Source organism: Heterodontus francisci, chromosome 2, assembly GCF_036365525.1.
Source record: "Heterodontus francisci isolate sHetFra1 chromosome 2, sHetFra1.hap1, whole genome shotgun sequence".
Taxonomy (NCBI): domain Eukaryota; kingdom Metazoa; phylum Chordata; class Chondrichthyes; order Heterodontiformes; family Heterodontidae; genus Heterodontus; species Heterodontus francisci.
This window is the reverse complement of record NC_090372.1, coordinates 23744910-23770935: the sequence shown is the minus strand read 5'-3', so window position 1 is coordinate 23770935 and position 26026 is coordinate 23744910. Positions and strand designations below refer to the sequence as shown.

Sequence of the window (26026 nt, the reverse complement as noted above, 5' to 3'; positions counted from 1 at the left end):
AGAACTTGCAAACTCCGCACAGGCAGTACCCAGAACCGAACCCAGGTTGCTGGAGCTGTGAGGCTGCAATGTTAACTACTGCGCCACTGTGCCGCCCCATCTTGGGCTTCATAAAAAGAGGCATTGAGTATAAAAGCAGGGAAGTTATGCTGAACCTTTATAAAGCTCTGGTTAGGCCCCAGTTCTGGTCACCACACTTTAGGAAAGATGTGAGGGTCCTTGAGAGGATGCAGAGGAAACTTGCCAGAATGATTCCAGGGATGGGAGATTTTAGTTAAAATGTTATGTTGGAAAAGCTGGGGTTGTTCTCCTTAGAGCAAAGGAGATTGAGGGGAGATTTAATAGATATGTACAAGATTATGACTAGCTTAGCTAAGTTAGACGAGGAAAATCTTTTTCCATTAACTAATAATTCAAGGACTAGGGGACACAGATTTATGTTTTTGGGCAAGCGATACAGCGGGAATATGAGGAAGAACATTTTACACAGGAGGTGGTAATGACCTGGAACTTGCTGCCCACAAGGGTGGTGGAAGGAGAGGGCAATCAATGACTCCAAAAGGAAATTGGAAATAAACTTGCAGGGCTACGGGGATTGAGGGGGGGGAGTGGGACTAACTTGATAGCTTCGTGGAGAGTCGGTATAGACTTGATGGGCCGAATGGCCTCTTCTGTGCTGTAAATGATTCTATGTCTCTAAGTCTGTAAGTGTTTTTTATGGAACGCAGCTTTCCCCTTTTGCTTCACCTCATCTAGCATTTGAACTGAATGTGTTTGATTTCAAGGTCTTTGTTGCTGGAGTGGGGTGCCTTGTGGCATGCCCCATTAGACTTGTATGTGCACATTTTGGTTTTAAAATGTTTTGCCCACAAAGTTCCTGGAAGTGCGACCCAATAACTGCATGGCGAGGCCAACAGGGCATTTTGGACCTTGGTGAACAACGGAATAAACAGTGCATCACCTAACCAATGAGATTGAAGGATTGAAAAATATACAAAGCAACAACTCAGAAGGAGAGTGAATTAGAATGGGTGAATTCAGTGTCAAATCAGCTACAGAAAGAGAAGTAAAGAAGGAAGGAAAGATTGGAATATGAGAGGGAGAGAAGAGTCAGAAAGGAAAAGTAAGAAAAAAATGTAAAATTTAAAACTTAAATCAATTCACAACCAGAAGGAATGAGATTCCACACTTATAATTGTTAACTTTCTGGGGAAGAGAGGTTGATTGACAGTCATTAATAATTACCATGTCGTTAAAAGGGTACTTAAGCTGTTAATTACTAGACTTAACTTTGTGACAAATTTAATGGGCAATTAATGTGCAAATACAGCAACTTCAGGTTACGCACAGGATGCTGTTACCACAAATCTAACGATGAAGCGGAGCAAGTTGGTCAGCAACTTATGATTTGCAATTCACAAGGTATCTCTTTTTTGCTACTAGTTGCTGGCCAATTTGTGTGTTAATAACGGTTTGCATCATTCACACACCATTAAATTTTCAGCTTTAATTTTTAAATCTGGCCCCAATGTGTTTCATCTAAAGGACGTTATGCCTTTTGATTAGACATCCTCCATTAATTGGGTGGTGCTGTCTCACTTCACAGTTTCAAAGATTATCTTGAGTCATAAATAGTTTCAGAACAGAATTGAGATAACTTAGTAAAATTGGTGTTCATGACTAGACCAGCTTAGATTTACCTACAGAGTTAAGCCAGATTTTGCTTTGCTAAATTGAAACTTGTGTTTGACTTGCTGGTTAAAAGTTTCTTTGTAACTTTGTTTCTTGTTGACTTTTGCCAAAATAGCACCCTGATTTTCTTCTTTCTTTATAGGGAGTCCTCCTCACCTGAGTGTCGGAGAACAGGGAGACCTGGTCCAAGACTTCCGTGAATTTCTTCAGTCTCCGAGTAATACAGCTGCAGGCAGCCTAAACCGGAGTAACGAAAACTCCTAGCATGTGTACTGTAGTAAAAATAATCCATCCTGTCAAGCAAAAGAATGGGTTCCTCTTCACTTTTACAGACAGACCCAAGAGTATAAGGAAGAGACCTTCCAATAGCTTTCAAATGTAAGGTGAAGATTTTCTAACCTGAAATCTGCTGCAACTCAGAAAGGACATCTGTGATTTTCTGTTCAGTGTGCATTGAATGAGCAGATAAGTTATTGGATTATGCAACATATTGTCCATTCTGTACATAACCACAAGTGTTTGTGCTATGTGAATTGAGAAATTTTCTCTTGGTTTTGTCAAGTAGGTGTATTGTAGTAGTTTTCAAAGTCTGTACAGTTTTTAAAAATAGCTTGTACATAGGATGCCTTTCTCTTAATCTTGTTCACGATTGGCAATTCTGTACATTTTCGGGCGTCCATTCACCTTTTCAAAAACTTTTCTAAAGCTTAATGTTTCTTTGGGATAATGGCACCTTAATGATGAATATAGAAGCGTGCACTGTAAATCCATTTCCTTCCACTCCAGTCTGGACAACCCCTAATGCAGCTGATAATTGGTACAACAAAGCCCAGCAGGGTTCCAGCTAGTCTGGACGACTCTTTAACACACTCTGCAGGACTATATCAGGATTTGTACATATCTTAGAAAGGTAAATGAGATAGTTACTGACCATCAACTTGGTTTGCTGATGTGTGTGGCAGTTTATTTCAACATGTGTGTTTATTGTGATTTTAAAAAGTATGCCGATGGACTTACTGAATCTAGATAACAGAATATTTCTAACAAGTGATCCGGTCTGGATTTGTTGAAATGGTGATGGAGTTTCCAAATATATGTGGTTAGGTAACAGATTTTACACTGATCCTTATGACTTTTTCTGTAAGCTTCCACTACTACAAAGTCTGTCTCTGTTTATTTTGGTGACCTCAAATTGACGGCTGCTGTGATGCTGCCCTTAACTTTTGGCAATTGCTAACCTAACCATTTGAGGAATTAACCTGACTTTTTTGGTGTATTTACACTCAACACACTATGTAATAAGAGGAGATTCTGTGCAATGGTTCTCCTACGCACAGCAACTATCAGAAAATTGAGCGGGTCAGAGCACATGCCTGTAAAGGAACCTGTCCCATTTTCTATCATTAACTTAAGTGGAGAAAAATGGGGTGGCCTTTTACAGCCGTGCTCTCTGACTTGCCCGATATTTGCTGCACTCTGGTAATTCACAGTCCCAGGAATATCTCCCCTGTATTCTCTAGAACGTGGACACTATAATATCGAGGTCCTGCAGTTTAATCAAATACATTATTGTTATCACCAGGTTTGTTTAGCTTGGTATTGGTGGTACTTGTGGTTTAGGAAAATTCACACTTAACAGCAACATCCTGTGTTAGTTTATCAATACGTCTTATTGTGGGCTGTGCTAATTCATTCCTTCTCGTTGCTCCCAACACCAGCATTTCTTCTTTGCATTGTATACTCAAAATACTTTCTTCAGACACAGTCCAAGCTTAGATATACACAAATGTGACGCTTGTCTGTTTCACATTTCAAGTGAACAACAATGTTACACACCCACCAGCACACTTGCTGACAACATTGAAATAATGTGCTTATATGAAATAGTTTCTACTTAATAAATATGCTGAATTAGAATTCGTTGCAGAAAAAAAATGAAAGCCTTTATAACATGCATATTATGAATTTTAATAAGTTTTATTGGAATAATATTTGAGAAGAGTTATTGCTAAGCATAAAACCAAAACAGAACCGCAGTTAAAATGAAAGAAAAAGTCATGTAGCGAAAGATTGAATTTTATAAACATTTAGTCAACTCAGTTTGGCTATGAGCAGAATCTTTTCTTTTCTTTTTCAGAAATTTTAGTGTGTCATTTTTGAAGTATTGTTTTGTACTAAGCCATGCAATCAGGATATGGATATTTTTTAAACTACTACATCTGTAATTTGACTTCTGGTTTGTGGCACACCAGATAAGTTGCTTTTGTAAGTATTCAATTCAACAAAGTAAGCTTTTAAAATAATGCAGCTTTAATACTGTAACTGCAGAGATTACTTGAAACTCAATTGCTATTCACAACTGCTTTTCTGGTATTTCTATAGTTTTAAATTTGTCACAAAAAGTCCAACATTCTTATGAAAATTAAAGAATGATTGGAAATTTTTTTTGTATTAGAAGACTTGTAGAATTATATATTTTAATCCAAATTAGTTTAAAACTAATTAGACTTACAGATTTTTCCTTTTCTTTAGGATGTTCCTTTTCACATCGATGCTTTATTGGAATTTTTGAAATATTCTGATTTGGCAAAGCTAGTGACTAGGCCTTGTATGCATGTCACCTGAGTAAATTACAAAACATTTTTGTGTCAGCTTGACTCTGTTAGCACTATATTTGTGCTTCTGAGTCAACATTGTGTTCAATCCCCACTTTTGGATTTAAGCACAAACTAGGCTGACACTTCATTGCAGTACAAAGGGAGTGTTGAACTATCGGAGGCATCATCTTTGAGATTAAACCAAGGTCCCGTCTGCCTGCTGAGGTGCATGTAAAAGATCCCATGGCACTATTTGAAAGCAAGCAGGGAATTCTCCCAACACCACCAAAACAAATCAAATTGGTCATTTACTCTGATCTTTCTAGGACTTGGCTGTAAAACGCTTTAGGGCGTACTGGAGATGTGAAAGATGCTATATAAGTGCAAGTTTCTCTATCTTAGAGAGACATTTGCAGCACAGAAGGAGGCCATTCGACCCATCGAGTCTATGCCACCTCTCCTCGAAGCTACCTAGGTAGTGCCACTCCCCCACTCGATCCCCGTAGCCCTGCAAGCTTATTTCCTTCAGGTGACCATTCATTTCCTTTTGGAGCCATTGATTGCCTCCTCTTCCACCACCCTTGTGGGCAGCGAGTTCCAGGTCATTACCACCCACTGTGTAAAAAAGTTCTTGCTCACATTCTCCCTTCATCTCTTGCCCGAAACCTTCAATCTGTGTCCCCTAGTCCTTGTACCATCAGTTAATGGAAACAGATTATCCTTGTCTTGTCTAACTTATCTAAGCCTGTCCTAATTTATTTATAAGATTCACAACAATCATGAGTGACTTATCAGTTGTATAATGTGTTGCTGAAGAATGCTCACCTTTTCATTCAAAATGGATTTTCTTCCCTTCCTCAGTAACTTTTTTTGCAACAGGATGTGGTTTAATACGCTTTGCTGCGTTTTGAAATGTACACAAAATGAATTCCACTTTTTTGGGGGGAGGAGTTTAATCAGCAAGTATCTGAATATGTCTAAATTACACTGCTGTATGTGTGTCTGAAAGAATATCTGGCTGGTAATAGTACTCTTTTTGTGAAGGAAAGTTGTAATAAGGGAATAAACCATATATAACTGTGCCAGGAATCTTTCTGTTTAAATCATTTTATGTTTTACATAAACTGTACACCACTAGATGTACAAGAAAAGCCAATTACAGTTCACTTTTTACTTGTCGCATTTGTGATCAATCATCACCAAGCACTCCCACATAAAGGCAGGAGTAAGATGCCAAGGAAGGCTCTGACTACCCTCCCCTGCAGTGTTCCTTAAGCTTGCCTCTTAGAGGAATACCGCCGTTGCCCCAATTCCATTGCAAAAATATGAATCATTCCAGAGGTAGCACTTGCCTTTGAGTCAGAAGATTGTGGGTTCAAGTCCCACTCGAGAGACCTGAGCACATAATCAAGGGCTGACACTACAGTGGAGTATTGAGGGAGTGCTATGCTGTCTGAGGTGCTGTCTTTAGGATGAGGCATTAAACTGTATCCCATCTACCCTGTCAGGTGGAGATAAGATCACATGGCAGTATTTCAAACAGTGTCCTGGCCAACGTTTATCTCTTTGTGTTCTTAACTAAGATCTAAAAACAGATTATCTGTTGGTTTTGGGAGCTTGCTGTTTTGCAAATTGGTTGCTGCATTTCTTATAACACAACAGTGGCTACACTTTAAATGTACTTTATCAGTTGTAAAGCACTTTGGGATGTCCTGAGGTCATGAAATGCGCAATATAAAGACCAGTTTGTCTTTCTTATTTGTTACCCCATCTCTGAGTATCCATGATCAGTTCTGTGTTGTGCTGTAAACTTGCATTCAGTTGGAGAACGCCCAGTCTCATTTTACTTACATTCCCTCCTATAGCTAAAAGGATCCTGTCATACATCTGGAATCAATTCATATTGGGTCCCAGAGCAGAAAGGATGATGACCTGACCTATTGCACTATCCAGCCTTATAATTGAGTCAATGAAAAATTAATAATCCCAACCAGTAGCCCCACCCAAAGGTGATGAGCTGTTTGGAATCTTCAATATAAGAATGTGCAAGCAGAATGGATTCTAACATAATCTGAGAGCATATATGTACTTTTGGCATATCATGTAACCCACTCGCAGCTTTAATATTCCCTTTTCACATTATTCCTAATGTCTATAAGCCACATGAGCGATGAGTACAGTCAGGTAACAGCAGGTTGCTACAGAAAGTCGATAATTTATCTTTATAAGTCTTTTGGTATTTTCACAAGAACAGAATTGCTACTTCAATCACACCTGTAGAGTCATGGAAAACATCCCACAAGGACCTAACATTAACACCTTGAGTAATTAAGTTGTAAGTGAATTAGAATTTTGATATGGAATATCTCATAGTTGCTGAGCATATTCTTTCTATATCATGAAATTGGAGTACTTGAAAGGTTTAAAGTTGTAATTTTAGAAAAAGAGACTTTAATTTAGCCCTAAGTGTTCATGGCACCTACTTTATAACAGTGACCACATCAAAAGGTACTTAATTGGCTGTAAAGCACTTTGGGGTGTCCTGAGATTATGAAAGGTGCTAAAGAAATGCAAGCGCTTTCATTTGCGACTGTCCTACACCATAAGAACGTTCTCCTCTCTACAGTCAGTGGCACGGTGACCGGCATAGATTTCCCTATGACCTCGGTCAAAACAGTTCAAGATTGTTGATGGCATTCATTGTAACAGGAGGGTGCAATGGATAACTACTCATCCCACTCTCTTACAAGGTGCTCCACTTTAGGGTCCCTGCTTAAACCTTTGCTGGAGAGGTGGAACATGCAAACTGTAGCAGAATGTTGTGCAATGATCAGTTTTGAGAACCCTCAAACCATTTGGCTAGAATATTAATGCTTGGAAGCATTAGGTTGCCAAATAATTCATCCCTAAATATAGGTTTGTATCAGTGATAGGGTAAATTGCAGAGAACATTTCACTGTAAGTGTGATATTACTAAAGTATTGCCTGTACAATGTTTACCACTGACCAGATTTTATTCCTGGCCACCTTAATGGTTCCTCTAGATGTCCCACGCTGCATTGGTAGAAAGGAAGTGGAGACTAGCATTAATCTGACCCAGTAAATGGTGCGATGATTATTCCCAATCTCTCTCAGACTATCAGCTGGCAATTTGAGAGGTGCAGTGCGCAAACTAGAGCATAACATACTTTCACTGCTGCATAAATCTGATCTCGCAGTTGTTTTAAAATTTATTTAAACTAATGGAAGCATTCTTCTAAATGGCCCCTTTAACTCCCAGCAGGGTTCTTGGCTGCTCCTAAGGTGCTCTAAACTTCTAAGACTGAGGTGGTCAGTCACATTAAACTGTTCTAGAAATGTATTGAAATTAGGATTACAATACTTATTCAATGACACACCATGTTGCAATGAATATTTTTCACATTATATTCTAGCCAGTAGTTTGCAGGAAATATTAAAATGTAATCTGTACGGTGAAAACGATCAATTGGACTTAATGGAACATTGTACTAGGATATACCTTAGATTGTTCTGAGTGGACATGGTAGTGGATCCTAACAAATTCATTTTCATTATCATATTATTTATTTTCACAATGTCAAATATAAGGAAGAAGGCATTGTTTTATTACTTGTTCTGGTTATGCTAAAGCTTTACAAGGCACTGGTCAGGCTTTGGTGATCGTGTCATGGAAAAGATTTACTTTACATTTGAAAGGGCACAGAAAGAGCACCACAACCGATCACAACTGTAATGGGGTTGAGCTATGAGGAAAGATTTGAGAAGTTTCAGCATTTAGGAAGAAGGATGTAAAAGGAGGAATCTCATTTAAGTGTAAGAAATTTTAAATTGTATACATAACAAATTTAGTCTATTAAAATTACACCAAGAAGTAGATTAAAGATATGAAAAATGAAATTCAGAACTGATAGCCAAAACATCTTCACTCAAAGGATGATTTGTTTGTGGTAGCCTACCAAGCAAGATAATAAAAGTAAAAACATTGGGGTTGGTCAAAATTCAGTTAGTTGCCATGATGAGAGAGTTAATATGCAGAAGAGATGATCATCGATGGGCTGAATGGCCTTCTCATCCCTTAATTGTTTCTGAAACTGCAGGACAAATCCAATCCGGCCAATTACTGCCGCATCAGTCTGCTCTCAATTAACACTCCAATGGTTGGAATCATACCTAGTACAAAGGAAGATGGTTGCAGTTATTGGAGGCCAAACATCTAAGCCCTAGGGCATCACTGCAGGAGTTCCTCAGGGTAGTGTCCTAGGCCCAACCATCTTCAGCTGCTTCATCAATCACCTCCTCCCTCCATCATAAGGTCAGAAGTGGGGATGTTTGCTGATGATTGTACAGTGTTCAGTACCATTTGTGACTGTCAGATACTGAAGCAGTCCATAGCCACATGCAGCAAGACCTGGATAACATTCAGGCTTGGGCTGGTAAGTGGCAAGTAACAATTGTGCCACACAATTGCCAAGCAGTGACTATCTCCCCTTGACATTCAATGGCATTACCATCGCTGAATCATCCACCATTATCTTAGGGGTTACAATTGACCAGAAATGTAACTGGACCAGCCATATAAATACTGTGGCTACAAGAGCAGGTCAGGCGCTGGGAATTCTGTGGTGAGTAACTCATCTCCTGACTTCCCAAAGCCTGTCCACCATCTACAAGGCACAAGTCATTAGTGTGATGGAATACTCTCCACGTGCCTGGATGGGTGTAGCTGCAACAGCACTCAAGAAAATTGACACCATCCAAGACACAGCTTGATCGGTATTCCATCCATCACCTGAAACATTCATCCCATCCACCATCAGCGCACAGTGGCAGCAGTGTATACCATATACAAGATGCACTGCAGCAGCTCACCAAGCCTATTTGGACAGTACCTCCCAAATCTGTGACCTCTACCACCTAGAAGGAAAAGTGCAGCTGACACACCACCACCACCAAGTTCCCCTTCACGTTACACACCATCCTGACTTGGAACTATATATCTGTTCCTTCACTGTCACTGGGTCAAAAACCTGGAACTCCATCCCCAACAGCGCTGTGGGTGTATCCACACCAGATGGACTGCAGTGGTTCAAGAAGGCGGCTCACCACCACTTTCTCAAGAGAAATTAAGGATGAGCAATGAATGCTGGCCTAGCCAGTGGTGCTCATGTCCCATGAAAGAATAAAAAAACAAAGGGGTAATCTTCCAGATCCCACATGGGCAACTTAATGAGAGATCTATTAAGTACTGTATAATCATATATGCCATTATAAGGTATGTCGTTATGGTACACAAAATGTAAGCAACTCAGTCAAATCCTGAGCTCCACATCTGATAATGATGCCCAAAGTATCGGCCTGGCTGCAGCAGCAAGGTTAGGTGAGGAATGCAACCAATATAAACTCATGATTACTGCCACAGCTTGGGTATTTACACCTTCTGGGAATTGGAGAAATCTGGAATAATACAGTAAAATCCCATAGTTACAATATTTGGTGTGGCTTCTGCTTTGGCCAGAAGGTCATGGCTTCAAACCCCATTCCAGAGACTTGACCACATAAGCCAGGCTAACACTCCCGTGTGCAGTACAGAGAGAATGCTGCGCTGTTGGAGGTGCTTTCAGATGAGATGTTTAAACTGAGGCTTCATCTGTCCTCTCAGGTGGATGTAAAAGATCCGATGGTACTATTCGCAGAAGAGCAGGTGATTTCTCCTCGGTTTCCTGCTCAATATTTATCCCTCAAGCACCAACTAAAACAAACTGATGATTTGGTCATTTATAGCTTTTTGTGGGATCTGTGGTGTGCAAAATTGCTGCCTGATTTCTCTACAATGACTCTTCAAAAATACTTCGCCGGCCGTGACGGGACTTTGGGACATTGGGCTTTAATAGGCGCAGATACAAATGCAAATTGTGTTGGTTGCCTTCTAACCTGTTGATTCAGAGTCACCACATAGATGTGCACCTGCATTCAGGTGTGCACCAGGGGAGCATTAGGACCCGGAGCAGGGCCGAGTAATGAGAGCAGCTGACAGCTTCTATAGTGGCTGTGTCTAGTTCAACATCTTCAGGAACAAGCCACAGTTCACAAGCAGAGAGGGGGCGAAGGGAACGGACGATGTTTCTGTTCGGTGCATGTTAACCCATCCAGGAACAATGCTGCTCAGGTGACCGAAAAACGAGGGCAGTGTGTTTGCCGTTTCATTTTATGTGTAACCTCGCTTTGTTTTCCTGTTGATAAGTTTGTGGAGACGCTGGGATCTGGTTCTATTTATTGGAAATGTACGTAACCTAGGAACAGAGTGGTAGAGTGAAGCCTGAAACACTCCTACAAAGGGGACTGAGGTGAGCAACAAACACACTGCTCGAGAACGTACTTGCTTGTTAAATATACTAAATGTTTTATTTTTAATCTGTTTCATAGTGGAATCAGCAGTTATTAAGTTGGAATGCCCTGGTACTTTATTGTTGCTTTCCCTTTGACCTATCAAATCACTTTTGAGGTTATAGAGTCAGCACTAAGTATTGTCGTTTCCATGAACCATCTACCAGAATACACCATACGAGGGATTTAATAATCAAGTGCATGTTTCTAACTTAACGCACGGAATTCATCAGTTATAGTCTACCTATGATAATTTTGATGCATGGTAGCTTATATTTTGTGGCTGTTAGAGGGATTTTACGGGGAATGCGAGAGGGAGGGAAATAGTCAGTTCAATCAGTGTGAAATGTGTATGTGACTCAATAACCCTGTAAGTAGCTTCCAGAGAGAAATCTTTACAGTCCATTAATGTTAATCATTTGGTTTTGCGCCAGAATGGGATGAGTAACCTGGTTGAGGTTTGAGTTGTTTGTTTCATGAGCTGTTATACAGATTTACATACCTGCTGTTTTTTAGTTGTAGTTAACTAAAGTCGAAGCTTAACCCTTCTCCGCTCACCCATTATCAATACTGAACTATACCACATGACGTAACCCATTGGAAGAAGGGGCTGGTGGGCGGGGATTTCATTCCCCAAAGCCTCTTTGTAATACAAAAATTCTGAGATTAAAATTAAGTTGAAGTAAGTTATTTATCGTATAGAAACTGGAACCATTCAAAATCTGAAATGTTCTTCCTTCTGTGATCAGAACACTCTGTCCTCCCCTTTTAAGGTTGTTCTGATACCAATCTTCCTGTTTAGAATTATGGATAAATAGCGATTAACATGTCCCTCATGAATCTCCAAGAAAGAAAAGAACTTTCATTTTTATAGCACCTTTCATGACCTCTGGACGTCCGAAAGTGCTTTACAGCCAATGAAGTACATTTGAAGTGTTGTCACAGTTGCCATGGAGGAAAATGTGGCAGCCAATTTGTGCAAAGCCAGGTGCCACAAATAGCAGAGATAAATGATGAGATAATCTGTTCCTTTTTAAGTAATGGTGGTCGAGTGGTAAGTATTGGCAGGTGACCAGGGAGAAATCACTGGCTCTTCTTCAAAATAGTACATGGGATCTTGTACGCCCACCTGAGAGGGCACACAGGGCCTCAGTAAAGCATCTCATCTGAAGGATAGCACCTCCGGCAGTGCAACATTTGCCTCAGTATTGTGCCAGTCTGGATTATATGGCCAATTCTCTGGAGTGGCACTTGAACCACAATCTCCTGACTCAAGGCACTGAGCCAAGGTTAGGATGTTTAACTTTTAAGAGTTACTCTTCCCAATATTTTTTAAAATGACCATTAAAATAATTAGCATCAACTGTATCTTATTTCATGCATCACAATTTTTGTTTAGGCAACGAATGCTAATGATCAAAGCCCATCATTGGTTGATTATGACTGAATAAGTCTTTCATTATCTAGGGTTCTTGCTGGTGTGGGAGTGGGGGGAATTAAATTTCATGTTTTAGTCCATTTTGCACTGAAAATGGAAAACTACTGGACTTACTGATGAATATACTAGCTGGGGTTGGTTACAAAGTGTAGTGGTATGTGATTGAGTCAATCTGTACACCAAAAACTCCACCTGGGTTGAAGGCCCTATCTCTCCACTCACTCACTTTATATGGGTACTGATGGTCAGGGTTGCTCTTTTAATTAGTAAAACTATTGTTATACTGAAGTAGATGTTACACAGGAATGTTGAATCTAATGATTTTGTTAAACATACTTCAGATAGATAAAAATAATTGTTTCAGCAAAGATGACCCACATAATATGTCCCACTTCTCATTCAGAGGGTACACCCTTTATATTGCAACTTAAACATTTCAAAGGTGAGCAATGAATGTGATTCCAAGCTTCAGGACTTTGTTATGTGGAAAGATTAGCAAATTGTCCTTGCTTTCTTTGGATGAAATGAAATATTCTTGTTTTGTGAAGGGAACTGATCAACTGGATCCAGGCAAGGTGAAAGATTCAAATATCAAACAGCTGGATAGGAAGCCAGGAGTCCAGAGAAGAATCGGGCAGAAATATTTTCCCCTAAAGGATAACCGGGTTATAGAATAAGTTAACAGGGAAGGTTGCTGCAATAAACAGTACAAGTGGATATATTTCTACAGAAAGGGTGGATTCAGCATTATGGGAAGAAAGTGGGTAGATGGGTTTGATCTATTTATATTTTGCAATAATAGGAACATACAATACAAATTTGCAGAATTGGAACAAAGTGTCAAAGGAAAGGTGCATGCAGCAAAAATAACAGGGACTTGGCTGAAAGTAAGACGTTGAAGACTATAATATGAGATGTACAATATATAGAAGGAACCAACACAAAAAAAAAGGAGTGGAAGACATTGTAGAGACCATGTGACTATCCATAGAAAGAAATGATGCAAGTGCCTTGGCTGAGGCAGCTGAAACAATAAGGACTAAGCTCCAAAATAGGAAAAAGGTTATTTCTAATTGTTATGGGCCTTCTGGCAAGGAGGAAAGGAGATTTAGGAAAATGTTTTTTACAAATTCGGGAGGCTTGAATGGAACATCGATTGTAGGAGATTTCAATTGTCCAGCTGCTTTCCCAGTTTATATCTGGATAACAACTACTGAGAATAGGAGAACACATTTCTTGAGGTGGTGCAGGATTGCTTCCTTACTCATTGAATCAGATAACTCGTGATCGGAGGATGTTCTAGGCCCAAGCTTAGATTCAGGTGTGGTACAGCAGGTGAAAGAGGGGATGCAGCTAGAATCCAGTGATCATAACATTAGATCTTAAGGTACTGAAGAAGAACAATGACAGTAATATGTTAATCTTTACCAGAGCAAGAGGATAGGGAATATACTAAGATGGTTAATTAAACACAATACCTGAGAGAGCTACAGGATGAAAGTGGGAAGTATTTAATGTATTGGTGAAACTACAGTTGACATGTATTCCAACCAAATCAAAGCAGTTGAAAGGGCAGTGCAAACCAAATGATTAGGTCATGTTTCAAGAATAATAGAGTCATAGGAACATAGGGATTGATAGATGAAGAGAAGCTAAAGTCCATCTGCTTCAACATCTACCATCCTGGTAATCACATGATACAACAATGATGGAATCAATAATGGGGATCATCAGGTGGGTTTTGGAATGCCGTTGCATGGATAATTGTACTTTAATGCTGCCAATAAACCTTTTACTTGAAAGTCTTAAGTTCTCCCAAAAGTCAGGTGTTGCTCATTTTCAGGATCTACAATATATATTATCTTGGGTTCAGCATCACCAGTCACTTGCAATAATAGCTTCACATCCTTAGATTGATCAATATTTAATGATTATGTGATCTCATATACTTCTACCTAAAAATTCACCTGTGTTGACAGAATTATTTTCAAGTCTGCCTTCTATCGAGAGGAGGAGTAAGTTCAAGACTACAAACGTACTTAGTTGACCTAAAATGTAGATTTCATCATGTTGTGGGTTATTTCTTTATAGTTCTCATTTCATCGGAAAATAAATCACAAAGACATGAACTTACTGATGCTTTAGGGATATATTCACTTTCAAGCTAGCAATTCCAAAGCTAACAGGCCTGTTTTTCCATTACAGGCTCTTTTTCTATTTGTTCATAGGATGTCTCATTGAAACCTACAAAACACTTAAAGGGATAGACAGGGTAGATGCAGGTAAGATGCTTCCCCTGGTTGGGGAGTCTAGAACCAGGGGACAGAATTTCAAAATCAGAGGGAAGACACTTAGGACTGAGATAAGGAGAAATTTCTTTACTCAGAGGGTTGTGAATCTTTGGAATTTTCTACCCCAGAGGGCTGTGGAAGCTCAGTCATTGAGTATGTCTAAAGTAGAGATTGACAGATTTCTAAATACAAATGACATAAGGGGATACGAGGATAGTGAGGGGAAAAAGGCATTGAAGTGCCATGATCGTATTGAATGGCGGGGCAGGCCCAATGGGCTGACTGGCCTACTCTTGCTCCTATGTTCCCACGTGGGTGTCACTGGCAAGGCCAGCATTTATTGCCCAACCTTAATTTGCCTTGATAAGGTTGATTACCTCCACCATTCTGATGTCTCTGAGAGTAGGAAAAAGTACTCTGGCCCTTTGTTTTAGTCCGTGAAGAAGAGAGGGGAGTTAACTCTGGTATCCTGGTCAATATTGACCCTTCAACAGAAAATCGCATCATTATCACATTGCAATTTGTAGGAGATTTCTTTGCACAACTTGGCTGCCACGTTTCCTATATTTCAACAGTGATCACACTTCAAAAGTACTCGTTAGCTGTAAAGCTCTTTGGGGGCATCCTCTAGTTGTGAAAGGCACTATATAAATGCAAGTCACAAGGAATGCATGTGTTTCCTTTGAGCTAAAGGTGCTGGATGTTGGTTCAGTGGAATGGAATATTTTTCTCTTTTGTGGGGTCAGTTGTCACTTGTATTGCCTGGCATTAACAGGGTCTAGTGCTGGGAATCCAATGTGCCTACCTGTTTCAGGCATTGCTTTCTTTTATTATGCAATTTGGGCTCCTAGGACCCCGATTACCATTTTAGGTCAGAATTGGATAGTGCCTGCAAATATGCAACAGAAATCCTAATTTACACTGTGAATGGGGTTTCTGGCATACATCGAACCAAGTTACAGAGCAGAGAAGGAAATGCCTCCCCAATCAATATGAAAAGGTTAAAAAAACTGAAATCTAGGTAGCCACATGAAAATAGATAGTCGTGTTAATCTACGTTGTGCATTAGTATAGGTCATCTCAGTATCTCTTGTTTCTGAGATTACAGCGGATAGTCTGATTTTTCTATAATTTTGCATGAAGATTGTAATTGTTGTGTTGCTGCATTGTGTTGATACAATTTGCATTATGTGAATTTATTTTGCAAATAGTTACAGGATGAGCAAGTATAGAAGTCAGGTCCTTGCAGTTAGTCACTGTTCCGGTGTTATATCAATCGAGTAAACATAATCCAGTCTGACACTGCAGTGCAGCACCGAGGGAGTGCTACACTGTCAGATGGGGCCAACTTGCAGATGAGACATTAAACAAAGATTCCATCTTCCCCACTCAGGTGGACAGAAAAGATCCAATGGCACTATTCAAAGAAGAGCAGGGGAGTTTTCCCTGGTGTCCTTTAAAAAAAGAAATCAGATTACTTGGTCATTACCTCATTGTTGTTTGTGAGACCTTGCTGTGTGCAAATTGGCTGTTGTGTTTTTATACAACTGTTCTTTCTTCATTGCATGCTAATGTAGCATAAATTAACATTTTTAAGTTCATACTTTGTAAAAGTATAGTGTCCATCTTTTTAATCTTCAGAAAACTTTGTAAATCTTATTAATTACTTGGGTATAACAAACATAAAATGCTACTGTAATTGCTGATTATCCCTGTTCTCTTTGCAAGTGCTGTTTTGACATTCTAAGCTGTGCAGATGATTTGTTCAGCTAGCATCCTTCACTGTGACATTGTGCTATGGCTAAATAAAAGGGCTCCACATGGTTTCCTCTTTACTTCACGGTTCACTGGTATGAAGCGGGGACTTGTCTTTTGGGCTGGTTCATTCTCGGAGCAGGATGGCCCTGCCACATTCTTGTCCATTTATAAAGACATAATTCCCAAGTTCTGTTCAAGATGGCTCCTGGGCTGGAAGCTCCCTTGCTGTTCAACTCTATCCATGGCCATCTGCTGCCATCCCTAACGTTTTCTCCCCCAATCTGCCCTCTTAAACTGTTTAAATTCCCCTGGCTCTTTAAATCAGTTCATTTTAGCCCTATCGAAAAGTTAACAGTTAGTTTTAGTGTATGTTACCTGGGCCCACTGCCCTCCCCCAGCCACACCTGCTCTTTGTTTTCTCAATGAAATTGATCCGGATGAAACTGACGAGAACAGCTGCCGATACTTTAATCTCCGATCCTGCTGTCTTCACAGTCCAGAGTGTCTGCAGCCACGGCATGCGGTAAGTCCATTGAGGTGAAGAAGGAGCTGCGGGACCCGAGAGAAGTCCTGTGAAAAGGTGCCCCGAACACCCAAAACATCCACGAACGGCCCCCCCGGCCGCAACTTCAAAGCGCCCGCGGGAGATGGCTCGGAGAGCATCTGCAGCGCACTGTCGGCAATGCTGCATGCCTTTATTTAAACCACTGCAAAAAAAAAAACCCTTAGCAAATGTAATCACCTCTAAGTCTGCCAAATGATGCTTCACCTCCCGAAGGACGTGGATGAGCTTTCCGGACGTCGATGGTGGGCACTGAGGAAATGGCTTATTACCTGCACCAGATTCCACCCCCCCCCCCCCCCACCCCCGTCCCCTTCCCTGCTCCACCCTCTCAGCTCACCCCCTCACAACCCCGTCCCAGCCCGCACCCCCCTCGCACCATCTTCACCCCGCACCCCCTTCCCCTGCACCCCCCCCCACCCCCTCCCTCTACCCCTCCCCCTTGCATCCCCTCCTCCCACCGGCACCATCCTACACCTGTGTAGGGGCCCCAACAACCCCACTGCCTTGTGGGCGTCTCGGGAGAGACCAAGGCTAAGGGAGTAAACCCTAACAGAAAATCCGGAGCGGAACCCCGTAGGCGGTCATGTGTCACCTTTGGCATGTTTCCGGCAGTTCCTGCAGCCATACTGGTGCCAAACGTCGTGTCCTGCACTCCTTTGGACCCCACCAGAAAGGCCGAGAGGGGGGTTTTGACGACTGGGCAATTCTCAACCTCCATAAATTTGCCCAGGCATGCGCCATGGAGAGGTCACTCCATAGTTGCCTCACAGCGACGAAAACAACACGGAAGGCAGCAGTTACGGGTTATAAGTCCAGATAAATTGGCGTAGAAACTGGGCGCCACGGGTTGCCTTTGTCGGTGGGAGAGGTCATTGCACCTCACTGGACAGCTACCGCCCACCTCAAACCGGGCAGCCCCCGGTCAATAAGGTTCTGTCCCGCCACAGTCTGCCTGCTTCAATGGGTGCTTGGAGCTCAGGGTCATTGCCCGAAAGGTGGACTGATACACCGCACCAAACAACATGAAAAAAGGAAAGAAGGTACCAGCCCTTCGCTTTGCAAGCTGGAACGTCAGAACTATGTGTCCTGGCCTGTCGGAAGACCTTACACAAATCAACGATTCTCGGAAGACCGCCATCATTAACAACGAGCTCAGTAGATTCAATGTGGACATTGCAGCACTTCAGGAGACTCGCCTCCCCGCGAGTGGCTCTCTAGCAGAGCAAGACTACACCTTCTTCTGGCAGGGCAGGGATCCTGAAGAACCAAGACAGCATGGAGTGGGCTTCGCCATCAGAAACTCCTTGCTCAGCATGATAGAGCCTCCCTCAAATGGCTCGGAACGCATACTGTCCATCCGACTGCTCACCACCTCTGGTCCAGTACACCGACTCAGCATCTATGCTCCAACACTCTGCTCCGCACCTGAAGCTAAAGACCAGTTCTATGAACAACTCCATAACATCATTAGCAGCATCCCCAACACCGAACACCTATTCCTGCTGGGGGACTTTAATGCCAGGGTTGGGGCCGACCATGACTCATGGCCCTCCTGCCTTGGGCGCTATGGCGTTGGAAGGATGAATGAGAACGGGCAGAGACTGCTTGAGTTGTGTACCTATCATAACCTCTGCATCACCAACTCGTTCTTTCACACTAAACCCTGTCACCAGGTTTCATGGAGGCACCCAAGATCACGTCGTTGGCACCAGCTAGACCTCATTGTCACAAGGCGAGCCGCCTTAAACAGTGTTCAAATCACACGCAGCTTCCACAGTGCGGACTGCGACACCGACCACTCCCTGGTGTGCAGCAAGGTTAGACTCAGACCAAAGAAGTTGCATCATTCCAAGCAGAAGGGCCATCCGCGCATCAACACGAGCAGAATTTCTCACCCACAGCTGTTACAAAAATTTCTAAATTCACTTGTAACAGCCCTTCAAAACACTCCCACAGGGGATGCTGAGACCAAGTGGGCCCACATCAGAGACGCCATCTATGAGTCAGCTTTGACCACCTACGGCAAAAGTGCGAAGAGAAATGCAGACTGGTTTCAATCTCATAATGAAGAGCTGGAACCTGTCATAGCCGCTAAGCGCATTGCACTTTTGAACTACAAGAAAGCCCCCAGCGATTTAACATCCGCAGCACTTAAAGCAGCCAGAAGTACTGCACAAAGAACAGCTAGGCGTTGCGCAAACGACTACTGGCAACACCTATGCAGTCATATTCAGCTGGCCTCAGACACCGGAAACATCAGAGGAATGTATGATGGCATGAAGAGAGCTCTTGGGCCAACCATCAAGAAGATCACCCCCCTCAAATCTAAATCGGGGGACATAATCACTGACCAACGCAAACAGATGGACCGCTGGGTTGAGCACTACCTAGAACTGTACTCCAGGGAGAATGCTGTCACTGAGACTGCCCTCAATGCAGCCCAGCCTCTACCAGTCATGGATGAGCTGGACATACAGCCAACCAAATCGGAACTCAGTGATGCCATTGATTCCCTAGCCAGCGGAAAAGCCCCTGGGAAGGACAGCATTACCCCTGAAATAATCAAGAGTGCCAAGCCTGCTATACTCTCAGCACTACATGAACTGCTATGCCTGTGCTGGGACGAGGGAGCAGTACCCCAGGACATGCGCGATGCCAACATCATCACCCTCTATAAAAACAAAGGTGACCGCGGTGACTGCAACAACTACCGTGGAATCTCCCTGCTCAGCATAGTGGGGAAAGTCTTTGCTCGAGTCGCTCTGAACAGGCTCCAGAAGCTGGCCGAGCGCGTCTACCCTGAGGCACAGTGTGGCTTTCGTGCAGAGAGATCGACTATTGACATGCTGTTCTCCCTTCGTCAGATACAGGAGAAATGCCGTGAACAACAGATGCCCCTCTACATTGCTTTCATTGATCTCACCAAAGCCTTTGACCTCGTCAGCAGACGTGGTCTCTTCAGACTACTAGAAAAGATCGGATGTCCACCAAAGCTACTAAGTATCATCACCTCATTCCATGACAATATGAAAGGCACAATTCAACATGGTGGCTCCTCATCAGAGCCCTTTCCTATCCTGAGTGGTGTGAAACAGGGCTGTGTTCTCGCACCCACACTTTTTGGGATTTTCTTCTCCCTGCTGCTTTCACATGCGTTCAAATCCTCTGAAGAAGGAATTTTCCTCCACACAAGATCAGGGGGCAGGTTGTTCAACCTTGCCCGTCTAAGAGCGAAGTCCAAAGTACGGAAAGTCCTCATCAGAGAACTCCTCTTTGCTGACGATGCTGCTTTAACATCTCACACTGAAGAATGCCTGCAGAGTCTCATCGACAGGTTTGCGTCTGCCTGCAATGAATTTGGCCTAACCATCAGCCTCAAGAAAACGAACATCATGGAGCAGGATGTCAGAAATGATCCATCCATCAATATTGGCGACCACGCTCTGGAAGTGGTTCAAGAGTTCACCTACCTAGGCTCAACTATCACCAGTAACCTGTCTCTAGATGCAGAAATCAACAAGCGCATGGGTAAGGCTTCCACTGCTATGTCCAGACTGGCCAAGAGAGTGTGGGAAAATGGCGCACTGACACGGAACACAAAAGTCCGAGTGTATCAGGCCTGTGTCCTCAGTACCTTGCTCTACGGCAGCGAGGCCTGGACAACGTATGCCAGCCAAGAGCGACGTCTCAATTCATTCCATCTTCGCTGCCTTCGGAGAATACTTGGCATCAGGTGGCAGGACTATATCTCCAACACAGAAGTCCTTGAAGCGGCCAACACCCCCAGCTTATACACACTACTGAGTCAGCGGCGCTTGAGATGGCTTGGCCATGTGAGCCGCATGGAAGATGGCAGGATCCCCAAAGACACATTGTACAGCGAGCTCGCCACTGGTATCAGACCCACCGGCCGTCCATGTCTCCGTTATAAAGACGTCTGCAAACGCGACATGAAATCGTGTGACATTGATCACAAGTCGTGGGAGTCAGTTGCCAGCATTCGCCAGAGCTGGCGGGCAGCCATAAAGACAGGGCTAAATTGTGGCGAGTCGAAGAGACTTAGTAGTTGGCAGGAAAAAAGACAGAGGCGCAAGGGGAGAGCCAACTGTGCAACAGCCCCAACAAACAAATTTCTCTGCAGCACCTGTGGAAGAGCCTGTCACTCCAGAATTGGCCTTTATAGCCACTCCAGGCGCTGCTTCACAAACCACTGACCACCTCCAGGCGCGTATCCATTGTCTCTCGAGATAAGGAGGCCCAAAAGAAAGAAAGAAAGAATTCCCAAGCAAAACTGTGACGTCTTCACGACAAGAGTTTATAGAAGTATGTCACTAATCCTTTAATGTCAATAATCCCTCTTCAGGACAAGTTTTTCATTTGAAATTTTAAGAAGCAAAGGTATTATGAGGGGGATCTGGATCCTTTGCGTAGTGCTGTGGGACAGAGGTGTTGGTGGCACTGCTGCCACTATGATTCTCATGTGTGTGGACTGTTATCTTGGTAGTGTATGGAAGAAGTGCTTTGAATGACTCACTGGGCCAAAAATTCACAATGCATGCTGCTATTAATGTGCAAAGAAGCCAGCAAGTTTAGGGGATTGACAGATTCTGAGAGTTGTGAAACTCCAGAACTTTCTGGTCAATTTATGATCACAAGTAACAGTGTTACAACATGATGATTGTTAATGCAATACCAATCCACCTCTCTAACCCGGAAAGGGAACAATTTAAACTTGGAATCTCATTCCTGTATGTATGTATTCTTCTATGTTTAAAAAAAAAATTCTAATTTTAAATTTTACATTTGTTCTTTTTTTTTCTCTGTTCATCCAATCTTTCTTTCCCTCTCTGTTTCTCTTTCTGTGCTGGATTTGTCTCTAATACAGCCTCCTTCTCAGTCATCCGTCTGTGTTTCTTTCTAAATCCTTCTCAGCAGTTAAGAGAGAGACTGATTCCAGGTGCTCTGTTGCCCTTGTTGTGTCTTTATCAGCTCTCCCTTCCAGCAAGTTATGATGCAAATTATATTTGAGTTGAAGGGTGCAGGATAAAGCCCTAAAACTGTGCACTGTAGGATGCACTGCTCCATCAAGATTTAGCTCAAAATTAAAGAATATTCCAAGACTGAGTCTTATAATGATGTCACCTGAGACTTAACATAAAAGCAAAATACCACTGGAAATCTGAACTAAAAACAGAAAATGCTGGAAATGCTCAGCAGATCTGGCAGCATCTGTGGAGAGAGAATCAGAGCTAACATTTCAAGTCAATGACCTTTCATCAGAACTGTGAAAAGTTAGAAATGTAACAGATTTTAAGCAAGTGACAGGTGGGCGAGTGGGAAAAAGAACAAAAGGGAAGGTCTGTTTTTGGGTGAAAAGCAGGACAGATTAAATAACAAAGGAGTTGATGGTGCAAGGCAAAAGGGAGTGGTAATGGGACAAGTAAAAAAAAAACAAAATGTGTGTCCAGAGGAGGTGTGAATGGCAGCATGATGAACAGCTGCTGCCTGAAAGCAAAAAAGAACGACGAGAAAAAAAAAAACCCAGATAGAAATTGGGAACAAAATGGGGGCAGAGATTACGATCTGTAATTGTTGAACTCACTGAGTCCGGAAGGCTGTGAAGTGCCTGATCGAAAGATGAGGTGCTGTTCCTCAAGCTTATGTTGAGCTTCAGGAACACTGTAGGAGGCTGAGGGTAGAGAGATTATAGTGGGAGTAAAGCAGAGAATTAAAATGACAGGCAACCAAAAACTCGGGATCACGCTTGTGGACTGAACGGAGATGTTCCGCAAAGCGGTCACCCAGGCTACATTTGGTCACCCCGCTGTAGAGGAAACCGTATCATTGGCAGTGAATACAGTATTCTAAATTGAAAGAAGTACAACTAAATCACTGTTTTCACATGGAAGGAGAGTTTGGGGCCTTGGACAGTGAGAAGGGAGGAGGTAAAAGGGCAGGTGTTGCATCTCCTCGGCTTGTCTGAGACTTACCCTGATACTAGGCTGACTGAATGGAAGTTCCTGAAATAATTTTGAGTGACACCTGTCAAAACCTCCTTTATCCAAATTCCCTTTATCCCCACTTCTAGGCACTGGACTAGAGCATTATTGCAATTGGAGCCCGGGTGGTGCATTGAGCTTGTTAACTTTGCAAAATGGTTTCAAATCCAGTACATGCTGATGGGATGGAAGTCTCCATCTGCTGGCTGTAAAGGGCACTATGTGAAATAAGTTTAGGTAGTACCAATCCCTGGAATCATTTGGTACACAAGGAAGCTATTTGTCCCAAAGTGGCTGTGCTGCCTCTTTGAAAGAGCTATCCTATTAGTCCCACTCCCCAGGTCATTCCCCATAGCCCTTCATTTTTTCCTTTTCGAGTATCCAATTCACTTTTGAAAGTTACTATTGAATTTGCTTCCATCACCCTTTCAGGTAGTCCATTCCAGATCATTGTAACACTTTTATAAAAAAAAACTTCCTCATCTGCCCTTTGGTTCTTTCATCAATTACTTTAAATCTGTGTCCTCTGGTTACCGACCCTCGTGCCAGTAGAATTAACTTTTCCTTTTTAACTCTATTAAAACCCTTTATAATTTTGAAAACCTCTGTTAAAACTCTGCTCAACAGTATCGGGGGTAGGTGAAATGTGAAGTAATCAGTTCAGCCATGAACTTATTGAATGGCGGAACAGGCTCAAAGGGCCGAGTGGCCTACTCCTGCTCCTTTTTTGTACGTTCGTATTTGCTCTAAGGAGAACAATCCCAGGTTCTCCAGTCTGTCTACATAATTGATGTCCAGCATCCAATTTCAATTAATTTCTCAATAAGTGAGCTGCCCCTTAAGTCAGCAATAATTGGTGCTCCGAAAAGCCACAGGGTGGCTAGTATGGGAAGTGGGAAAGCATTTGCACTCATTCAGTTATGGATTGCTTTTCTGATGCAGGGGCCACGTTGCATTGTCGTGACAGATCAGAAAGAGCTGTACACTACATCTAACTATGGTATACGTTACCTGGAATTGCTTGATGGTAGCACTAGGTGCCTGAAATGGCCATTCTCCAGGACTAACCTACTAACCTTGAGCATTAACATACCACAAAAGTTATCAGTAACTACTTAACCATTCACTTTATCAAACTCAACCCAATTTTGTTATAAGCTAGATCTTTTTTAAGTTGAATCTGCATATGTGGAGTCTTTTCCAAATGTCTTGGGATATATTACTATGTTAAAGGTGCTATATAAATACAAGTCGTTATTACCCTCTAACTGAGTTTTAAGAATGTTTAAAGAAAAGCTGTTCATCATGTTTCCTCACTGATTAGGTAAACACTATGCAGAACTCAGGAAAAATTGAGGCAGATGCTTTGTACTGGGGCTGAGTCAGGACTGCTAGAATGGAGAATATTGGGAAATGGTTTGGCACATATTGGAAGGCATCCCTGATTTTAAAATTCACTAGTTGAGTAAATTACAGTATTTTTTGGATCTGAACCTTAAAATCACTGCCTTAAAATCAGAACCCAGGTGTGAAAAGGATTCTGATTGCCTACCTCAGTGGGAGCTTCTCATGGTAGACCTGTTATTGAACTGAGTGTCTCTTTCCTGTTGACCAGATCCAAAATGTCAGGTCTCTAGTTCCTGGAGCAGGATTAACAGGTAAAGAAATAACTTTTATTCATATAGCACCTTTTACAACCTCAGGATGTCCCAAAGAACTGTACAGCTAATTAAGTACTTTTTGAAGTGTAGTTTTTGTAATGTAGGAGACACAGCAGCCAATTTGCGCACGCTAAGCTCTCAACAACAATGAGATAATGGTCAGGTCTGTGTTTTTTTAGGTGTTGATTGAGGGACAAATATTGAACTGAACACTGGGGAGAACTGTCCCTGCTATTCTTTGAATAGTGTCATGGGATTCTTTTTGCCTAACTGAGATATTAGATGGCCCATGGGTTAACATTTCATCTGAAAGAGGCAACTCCAAGATCTCCTCAATAGGAGGGTCTTAAAATTTGTGAATGAGGGTGGCGTATTCTACATTTAAGCATAGCCTTGGTTAATTATAACCAACAGTAAAAATTTATAGGGGATCATTTCTGGCGGTTGTGCGAAACACTTGGAAATAATTCAATATTCTTTCTAGCAGCACAACTGAGAGCTAACATGAGTAGTCACCTGCTTGAGGAAGCTTCTGGTGTAGTGTTTCTAGGTTGATGGAGTTCCTGATTAATTTCTTTTAATGGAATTTAACTTTTTATTCGTTTTTTTGTGGGATGTGGGCGTCACTGGCTAGACCAGCGTTTATTGCCCATCCCGAATTTGCCCTTGAGCTGGGTGGCTTGCTAGACAATTTCAGAGGGCTTTTTTAAAGAATCAACCACATTGCTGTGGGTCTGGAGTCACATGAAGACCAGAGCAGGTAAGGACAGCAGATTTCATTCACTAAAGGACATTAGTGAACCAGATAGGTTTTTACAACAATTGACAATTTATGGTCATCATTAGACAAGCTTTTTCATTCTAGATTTATTAGTTGAATTCAAACTTCATCTGTCGTAGTGGGATTCGAACCCGTGTCCCCAGAGCATTAGCCTGGGCTCAAGATTACTAGTCCAGTGACATTACCACTACGCCACCGCCATGAGTAAGAAGACAGTGAAGTTTCTTTTTAAAATTATCTAACTGTAAGGAGTACCTTTAAAATCGGCTCTACTAAATCTAATGAAATTCACTTACCCTTCCCATTTGGGCTCCATTTATATTAACACAACAAGTTGAAGACAATTCAGAAATTGAACAGGAAACGTATATCTTCAGAAAAGTCGTAAGGAACGACACCTAGCCTTTACAGTATTTAGTTTCCTAAAGAACATCATCTCTCAAAATACCAAACAGTAGTTCTGCCTGTAGTATGGTTGTTTGGCTATGAAGGGGTTAAAAATGATCATTTGTCATCAGACTGACTTCCAAAACAAAACTTGAGAATTTGGAAAAGTTAATGCTTGGATGTGACTATCAGGACGTTTGTTCAATCCTTCCTCTCTGATCCTTCCTGTTCTAGTATACTCTACCCTATCAGTTCACTAAATTCAAAAAGGCTTCAACAAATTCAAATCCTTGATTTCGTTCAGACTGCCAGCAGTTGTCCTCTCCAGATCGATTTGAGAGGCTTTAAGGTTACATCCCTGAAACAAGGAGATGCACCCAATAACGGATGCGTCCTGAGTTATTTGTGGGGAAATTTTACCCGACTATCCTTCAACTTCTACTTTGCATTTT

At 42.1% G+C, this 26026-nt stretch overlaps 2 protein-coding genes across 6 annotated transcripts in view; both read left to right on the top strand.

The window, feature by feature from the left end:
• The window catches only part of brd9 (bromodomain containing 9), a 91112-nt gene extending 85734 nt beyond the window's left edge, over positions 1-5378 (top strand). For all 4 annotated transcript variants that reach the window (XM_068055628.1, XM_068055622.1, XM_068055614.1 and 1 more), the window contains one exon: positions 1835-5378. In XM_068055628.1, the coding sequence (XP_067911729.1) occupies positions 1835-1956 (122 nt within the window). In that variant the 3' untranslated portion in view covers positions 1957-5378. The remainder of the gene's footprint in view (positions 1-1834) is intronic.
• A 4913-nt stretch (positions 5379-10291) lies between these two features.
• zdhhc11 (zinc finger DHHC-type containing 11) overlaps positions 10292-26026 on the top strand; it is a 147520-nt gene continuing 131785 nt past the window's right edge. The window contains exon 1 of one of the 2 annotated variants that reach the window (XM_068055582.1): positions 10292-10476. The gene's annotated coding sequence lies outside the window, so the exon portion shown is untranslated. Of the gene's footprint in view, positions 10655-26026 lie in introns of both variants that reach the window. The other variant, XM_068055568.1, reaches the window with a different exon arrangement.